The sequence below is a fragment of the Tursiops truncatus genome, chromosome 2, assembly GCF_011762595.2.
Source record: "Tursiops truncatus isolate mTurTru1 chromosome 2, mTurTru1.mat.Y, whole genome shotgun sequence".
Lineage (NCBI taxonomy): Eukaryota > Metazoa > Chordata > Mammalia > Artiodactyla > Delphinidae > Tursiops > Tursiops truncatus.
The window spans coordinates 108,758,020-108,766,717 of NC_047035.1; the positions used below are offsets into that span (position 1 = coordinate 108,758,020).

Below are 8,698 nucleotides of genomic sequence, written 5' to 3' on the forward strand. Positions count from 1 at the left end.
AGTGGCCATGGCTCACGGGCCCAGCCGCTCCGCGGCATGTGGGATCTTCCCGGACCGGGGCACGAACCCGTGTCCCCTGCATCGGCAGGCGGACTCTCAACCACTGCGCCACCAGGGAAGCCCCTGATTGGACTTTAATCTGTTTCTTTTGGAGAAGCCGAGCCATAAAGGTCCTCAGTGCGTCCTCATCAGGCCTCCAGCAGACCTTCGCCCTCTGCAAAAGCCCCAGCCAGGGGCCTGTGTGGGAACACATAACCCCACCGGGCAGTCATGGGTGCCCACCTGCTTGTCAGAGCCCTGAGCTCAAAGGAGAGACCAGATGTCAAAACGCTTCAGAATCTGAGAAGCTGGCCACACCCGAGAGCAGTGAGGAGGGGGCTGCCCTTCAAGATGGGCCCCTTGCCTATACCTGGTATTACGCCTGGTCTCAGAAAATTGTTAAATTCATGCAGACATGTAGAGATGCCCCAAGCTGGAGTGCGGAGGGATCCCAGTCATCATGCAGGCCACCCCTTTGCCGTCTATGGGGAAACTGAGGCCCGGAGAGGAGCCGCTGGCAAACTGGAGCCCTCGAGGAGCGATTTCCTTTTGCACTTAGAGACCCTCTGCTTCTCTGTCTCACAGAGGCGGCTACAGTTCTGGTGAAAAGCTGCACTTCCTGCCCAGAGAGCCAACTTGAGGGGCCGGGGGTGGGGGTTACTGGGAGACCCTGCGTAACGCTCCAGGCTGAGGCTGGGCGCCGTCGGGCAGCCGCGATTCCCATTCTGGGCCGGAAGAGGTCCTGGGGGCCACATTCCCCACCGCACCGTGCCTTCCTATGCCTGAGTCCCCTCTGAGGGGCGGTTTATGCCCTCTGATAGCTTCACCCCGCTCTGTTCAGGTTGAGGCCTGGACTGACCGGGTTCAAATCCCGGTGGTGCCACTCGCCGGCTGAGTGGCCTTGGGCAGGCTGCTTGGTGGCTGCCAAGTCCCGGAAGCTCGTCTGTAAAGTGAGAAGGTGGCCTCCGCACAGTTATGGGAGGACCCAGTGAGTCACGTGCGGAGTGAGGAGTGCAGAGCACAGCACCCGGAACAATGTAGGTGCTCGCCAGTCAGTCCCTCCCTTGGGTGTGTGGGTGTGTGTCCCTCTCCTGCTGGCCTGTAAAATTCTACAGGCAGGAGCCGGGTGTGGTTCGTGTTTGGGTACCCACAGGCACCTGGCACGGTAGGTGCCTTGCCTTCGTGTGTGTCTGGGGGTGGGGTGGGCGGTGGGGTCCTGCTGTGGGTTAAATCTGAGGACGGCCTGGCCCGCAGTAGTGCTCCCCATGTCTGTTGGGCGCCAGAGACCCCCCTCAAAGCCCACCGGCCAGGCGGCAGTGCCGCTTCCGCTGCCCTGGAATAACACCCGCGTGCCCTGTGCTTGCCCTGCAGACGCCAGCATGTCTCCGGATGCCACCAAGCCGAGCCACTGGTGCAGCGTGGCCTACTGGGAGCACCGGACACGGGTGGGCCGCCTCTACGCGGTGTATGACCAGGCCGTCAGCATCTTCTACGACCTACCTCAGGGCAGCGGCTTCTGCCTGGGCCAGCTCAACCTGGAGCAGCGCAGTGAGTCGGTGCGGCGCACGCGCAGCAAGATCGGCTTCGGCATCCTGCTCAGCAAGGAGCCGGACGGCGTGTGGGCCTACAACCGCGGCGAGCACCCCATCTTCGTCAACTCCCCCACGCTGGACGCGCCCGGCGGCCGCGCCCTGGTGGTCCGCAAGGTGCCCCCCGGCTACTCCATCAAGGTGTTTGACTTCGAGCGCTCCGGCCTGCTCCAGCACGGGCCCGAGCCCGACGCCGCCGACGGCCCCTACGACCCCAACAGCGTCCGCATCAGCTTCGCCAAGGGCTGGGGTCCCTGCTACTCCCGGCAGTTCATCACCTCCTGCCCCTGCTGGCTTGAGATCCTCCTCAACAACCACAGATAGCGGCCCGCCACCCGCCCCGCCAACGGGGGCCCCGTGCCCAGAGACACAGCCCCCACGGACGACCCCCCCCCAGATATCATCTACCTAGATTTAATATAAAGTTTTATATATTATATGGAAATATATATTATACTTGTAATTATGGAGTCATTTTTACAATGTAATTATTTATGTATGGTGCAATGTGTGTATATGGACAAAACAAGAAAGACGCACTTTGGCTTATAATACAGATATATTTTCTTTCTTCTCCTCCTTCCTCTTCTTTATGGTTTTTGTTGTTGTTGTTGTTTGTTTTTTTTTTTTTAAAGAAAATGATACAGCAGAGCTAGGTGGAAGAGCCTGGGTTTGGTGTATGGTTTTTGAAATATTAATGCCCAGGCAAAAAGCTAATACCAGTCACTCGTTGATAATAAAGTATTCGCATTATAGTTTTTTTTTTTTTTTAAACTGTCTTCTTTTTAACAAAGAGGAACATGCAGGGCTTCTGTGGGTTTCTGACCCATCTGGCATCCCGAAACTTGATTTCAATCTTTTACCAGTTAAAGAGTAGAGGGAATTACATTGAAAAGGGAGGAAGGGGGCTTCCCTGGTGGCGCAGTGGTTGAGAGTTTGCCCGCCAATGCAGGGGATACGGGTTCGAGCCCTGGTCTGGGAAGATCCCACATGCCGCGGAGCAACTGGGCCCGTCAGCCACAACTACTGAGCCTGCGCATCTGGAGCCTGTGCTCTGCAACGAGAGACCGCAACAGTGAGAGGCCCGCTCACCGCGATGAAGAGTGGCCCCCGCTTGCCACAACTAGAGAAAGCCCTCGCACAGAAACGAAGACCCAACACAGCCATAAATAAATAAATAAATTTATTTTAAAAAAAAAAAAGGGAGGAAGGTCGTATGTTTGCTCCTAAGGCCAGAGAAGGTTCTGTTGTTCCTTCCCACCCATGGCTGTAGTGTGTCCACAGGATTCAGGGGGAAGAGGGAGAGTACATGGGCCATCCATCCTAGGTAAACTCTTCCAGTCTGATGGGGGAGGCTCATGCTCTGGCCTAGAGGAACTCTCAGCCTGATGGGGAAGACTTGGGTCCATGCCTCTCATCTCTGAGCTGTCTGCAAGCTAGAAAACATTAATTCTCACCACTTTGGGGAAGTGGCCTGTGGAAGAAAGACTGAGATGGTGGGTCTTGAACCCACCTACCACCTCACAGAAGCCACCTGAGCCCCAGGGTGAAACTCCTTTTAGGACCTAGATAAGCTACCCTCCCATCCCCCCACCAAGTAGCTCAGAACCTGCCCATCTGGAACTGTAGTCATGATTGATGCAAAGGCAGGTGGTTTCTTTCTACTCTATAAAAGGGAAAAGTTAAGGTTCTGGAAGGGTAGATGACAAGCTCATGAGACAGATCAAGGTTAGAAGTTAACCAGAGCCATATCAATTAAATCAGTTTCCTCTCTTGAGAAAACTCAAAAAAGAAGGCCTTCTTGGCCAGATAACTAAGGGGAATGTTACATTGTATATCTTCTTTCTTGGAGATTTACATTAGCCTATTAAATGCTCTGAGAAGTCCTGTGTGTTATCTATTGCTGCGTAATAAATGATCCGAAAACTTGGCAGCTTGGAACAACTCACATTTATTATCACAGTTTCCGTGTTCAGGAATGCAGGAGCAGCTTAGCTGGGTGGATCTGGTTCAGGGTCTCGTGAGGCTGCAGTCAAGCTGTCTGCCAGGGCTGTAGTCATCTGAGGCTTAACTGGGGCTGGAGGACCCACTTCCAAGCTCGCTCACGTGGCTGTTGGCTGGAGGCCTCAGCTCCTTGCCACGTAGGCCTCTCCATTGGACGACTCATGACGTGGCAACTGATCCAAAAGAGAGAGACCAAGTGTGAAGCTGCTGTCTTTCCTAACCTTATCTCAAAAGCGTCCTGCCATCACTTCTGCCATATTCTGTTGATCACACAAACCATTCTTGCTGCAGTGTGTGTGTGGGGGGTAGGGGTGGGGTGACCACACAAGAGTGTGACTGCCAGGAGGTGGGAATCACGGCCGCCACCTTCTCCAAGAACTACACTCTTTCACTTGGTTTCCCAAAGTTATATGCCAGTGGACTCCTTCCCCACCCCTGCTAATTCTGTCCCCATACCCAGGCCGGCCAGCCCAGACCCTTTCACTCTACTCTGCCACCCTCAGACCCGAGCTTCCCGGGAGGCCCTCCTCCTTCTGCTGTCCCCGCTATCCAGGCCTTGGTCCTCCTGGGGCGCAGTGAGCAGAGCTGGTCTGTGCTGTGTGAGGATGGGCAAGGAGTCACTGTATCTGTCTTCTTTTCAAGTCAGTGACAACTGACACTAACTCACTGTTTGTGGGTCCTTCCTACTCGTGAAGTGATTCTGATGCACCCTGTCTTCGCAAAAATCTCTGCGGGGGTGTTCTCTGCCATTCTCCTCCTCCAGATGGAGGAATGGATGCTTACACAAATGCTGTCATTTGCCCAAGCTCCCTGGGGGGGAAAGGAGCAAACCTCTGTCTCAGATGTTGGCTGGGTGTCCTCTTATGTGCTGGTTGTGATCGGCTTTGCTGGAGTGGGCCTGCCCCTTGGGGACGGTCCGTGAGCGTGAAGGGCTGAACTCTGGGGGCCCAGGGGCCTCAACCTTGCAGCAATCTTGGTCCGAGGGCTGCTCCGTTCTGAGGCTGAGGCCCTCCCTAAGGTCCTTGGGTGGCCTCGAGTGTTAAGAAAGAAGGCCCGGTGGCTGCCTTTCTTTGTGGGGGTCTGAGACTCCAGTTCTAGCCCCTCAGTTCACACAGGGAAACCAAGTCCCAGACAGAACAGGCTGAGTTGCTGAGGGCACAAGTGGCGCTGGGACCTGCTGTCCTCCCCCTTTCCCGGTTGTGGTGCTGGCAGAAACTCTGTGGTTTCCCCCAGACCACCCAGGGATCCAGTGACTCAGGCTCCAAAGAAGACACTTTCTAAACAAGGCCCCCGTCTCTGGAGAGCGTCGTGGGAGCCTGGTCCCTGCAGGCCCTGGGAAACGAGGTGGGTGGGGCTTACTGCCCCCAAACCCAAGCCCAGGCCTGGGGTGAGGGCGGAGAGGGAATGGATTTCCTTCTGTTGACTAGGTTCTTTGAGAGGCCTTAGTCCCTCCATTGCTCCTTCCTCTCAGCTTCACAGCCCACCCCCATGTCCAGTCCCTTCCCTGCTTAGTCTCTGGGAATGTCTGTGGGTAGGAGCTATGGACGGATGGATCTACGAGTGAGGGAAGCACAGCTGGGAGAGGGGGTGCCTGGAGATCTTGTGTTCATGCTTCAGGTGAGAAAACCCAAGGCTCAGAGAGGACCATGAGGAGCCCGAGGTCACACAGCAAGTACAGGGCAGCGCTGAGCCTAACACCCATGTCTTGAGACTCCTGGTCTGGCTGTTTCCTCTGTGTCTGGGCATGGATTCCCCCAGTGCTCTGGAGGGCATGCACACACCTCTGTTCACCTCTGTGAACTCCCCCCATCCCCCCGCCACCTGTCCTGGGAGCTCCCGTCCCACACACACATTTCAGGGGACTTTGTTGTTCCGGCTGCCTCTGGCTGCAGCTGCCTGTTCTAATCTAGACTCTGCTACTTACCAGATAGGTGATCTGAGGCAAGTTATATACTTAACCTCTCTGGGCCTGAGTTGCCTCATTGGAATAACAGGAAGAGTATTTGGGACTTCCCTGGTGGTCCAGTGGTTAAGACTTTGCCTTGCAAAGGCAGGGAGTGCAGTTTGATCCCTGGTCAGGGAGCTAAGATCCCACATGCCTTGCGGCCAAAAAAACAAAACATAAAAAACAGAAGCAATATTGTAACGAGGTCGATAAAGACTTTTAAATGGTCCACATCAAAAACAAAAAAAATCTTAAAAAAAACCAAAACACAATAAGAGTGTTTACATCCTAGGGTTGTCAGGAGGATTAACTGAATTAATGCCTGTTAAGATGTCAGCAAGTGCCCCCTGGTATTATCTTGGGGCCTGGAAGGTAGCCCAGGTTGGTGAAGAAAACCTGGGTTAGGGGCTCAGCGTATGAGGACTCAAATCCAGATCTCCTAAGTCGCTGTTGCCTTGGGCCATCAGCTGACCTGTGTGAACCTCAGTTTCCCCAGCAGGCATAGTCGGTGACCCACTGGGACATCCCTTGTTGGGGACGCCAGGGCCTCCCCCTGACAGCTGCTGTGGCCTCTTACTGGGCTTCCATCCCTCTCCCACCCCCTCCAATCCACTGTTCACCCAGAGTCATGGTCTGCACCCACATCTGACAGTGTGGGTGTCGCTGTCAAATCTGTCAGTCCTCCGAGTGACAGTGACCTCTCTGGTGACTGCCTGTGCTCTCAGGATACAGAGAGCCTGCCCACGCTCCCTCCTGCCCAATCCAAGATCTGCCCACGCCGCTGTCCCCTCTCTCCTCCCTGGGAGTCTCCTAGAAGCCAGAGATGTCTTATGTCCCTTTGGCCCCCCTGGCCCTGGTCCAGCCCAGTGCCGGGCACAGAGGATAGGCTCCCTGGATGTTTGTGGAATGAAAGGGTCATGGAGGTAATAGATGTGGGTGTGTTTTATAAACTCTAAAGGAACGAGCGGTCATCCAGAGGGGGGTGTGTTTATTAGGATCCTGTGTCTCCATGACAACCCCAGCTGGCTTCTCCTTACAGGCCCCTAAGAACCCTCATCTCCTCCCCTAGCCTCAGGCCCCAGGTCCTATCGTCTTATTCTACCCTCCTGGGGATGTGGTAGCAAGAATTCCTGATGGCGTGTTCCTTTGATGATTTAGAACACAGACTCAGAGAATGGCTAAGCTGGGAGGGCCCTTAGAGGACATCTAGTTCCATCCCTGTCATAGAACTGAGGCTCAGAGAGGTCAGGGTGGTGACCAGGGTCACACACCAAGGCAGTGGCCAATGGGGGCCAAACCCTTGACTTGGGGCTCTTTCCAGAGCTGATTTCTCAGAGATGCTGCAAAGCCTTCTGTGAAGACAGGATCAGCCTGAGCAAAGCAGTCAAGAGGCAAGGGTAGGGGCACAGATCATTTTTTGGTTTTGTTTGTTTTTAATTGTGGTTAAAAAAAAATATATATATATATATATATATGGCATAAAATTGACCAGGTTAATCATTTTTAAGGGTGGCATTAAGTGGCATTAAGTACATTTGCGTTGTTGTACAACTGTCACCACCATCCATCCCTAGAACTTTTTCATCTTCCCTATGCTTTTGTTGGTGGTGGTGTTATTGTGGTAAAATACACGTAACATAAAATTTGTCATTTTAACCATCTTTCAGTGTGCAGATCTGTGGCATTAAGTGCATTCTCATTGTTGTGTTCCCTATGCTTTTTTTTTTTTTTTTTTTTTTGCGGTACACAGGCCTCTCACTGTTGTGGCCTCTCCCGCTGCGGAGCACAGGCTCCGGATGCGCAGGCTCAGCGGCCATGGCTCACGGGCCCAGCCGCTCCGCGGCATGTGGGATCTTCCCGGACCAGGGCACAAGCCCGTGTCCCCTGCATCGGCAGGCGGACTCTCAACCACTGCGCCACCAGGGAAGCCCTTCCCTATGCTCTTTAATAAAAGGCATATGGAGGCAAAGTTTTACAATTCTTCACCCCGGGATCGTGAGGCCTTTGCTGACTTCAGGCAACCTGGATAAGCCAGGGGAAGTTGTGTGTCACCTTGGCCTGGTCGGGGGTTTGATGGAGAATGCTGGGGAAGGGGGTGTCCAGTCTAGGCTGACTGTCACCCGGAATAAAGGCTAGAACAGCCTCTCAGCCTTGCTGTTTTCAACGCAGGTCACAGCGAGGCTAGTGGAGTATAGATGAAATGCCTAGAATTTCTGAGGGTGAGACTGGGAGCTTATGTGATGAGTAGAGGACACGGATGGTTTTTAATGTGACCTCCTTGGACTTCCTAGGGGCACCGTGGGAGACCTGGCTGAGTGATGCTGGGAGAGACCCCTCTTACTGGGCTTTAACTTCCCTTCAAAACTGAAAGGTCTAAACCAGATGGCTTGATGGTGCCTTTTGGGGGAGCCCAGGGGCTCTAGAGAGCCCCTGATGCTCACTCCAGAATCTAGGGTGGGCTTTCCTATTAGATCTGCTGAGAGGAGCTGAGACAATTGCTAGTAACGGAACCCTTACTTTGTTTAGCAATAATTATAACAGTTATCATTTACTGAGGGACTTGTTATGTAGTAGGCACTTTGTATCATCTCATTTAATCCTTATTTCTGTTTTATAGATGAGGCTCAGTGGAGTTAAGTAAGTTGCCCAAGGTCACACAGCGAGGAAGTATCAGATGGAGGATTCCCACTCAGATCTCTCTGGTTCCAGAGCTGGTGTTCCTACCCACCCTCACCCCCAATCCTGCTAATGAATGGCAGCAGTTCTGACCTTGACTTTCCATGGCTGCTGAGCACACAAGCTTTGGAAGCAACTCCCAGGGCTCCAGGCCCAGCTCTGCCTCCAGCTAAGTGACCTTGGGTAAGTTACCTAAGGTCTCTGAGCCTCAGTTTCCTTATTTGTTAGAACGGACACCTCCTAGGATAGCTAGGAAGATGAAATTAAATGGGTTTATATTTGTAAAGCAGTTAGAAAAGGGCCTGCTTGTAGTCACATTTAGCATTTGTTGAATTTTTAAAATACTGTGTTTATTGCCAGCTTTTTGAGGTCAGTTTTGTTTGAACCAGCAAATTAATTGGAAATGTTTATTTGTAATAGTTTCACTTTCTATTTCTCATCTTTG

At 53.1% G+C, this 8,698-nt stretch overlaps 1 protein-coding gene across 1 annotated transcript in view; it reads left to right on the plus strand.

Annotated features, from left to right (window-relative positions):
• SMAD6 (SMAD family member 6) overlaps positions 1-2,383 on the plus strand; it is a 75,557-nt gene extending 73,174 nt beyond the window's left edge. The window contains exon 4 of the mRNA XM_033851864.2: positions 1,411-2,383. Within this exon, the coding sequence (XP_033707755.1) occupies positions 1,411-1,952 (542 nt within the window). The 3' untranslated portion in view covers positions 1,953-2,383. The remainder of the gene's footprint in view (positions 1-1,410) is intronic.
• The last annotated feature ends 6,315 nt before the right edge of the window (positions 2,384-8,698 follow it).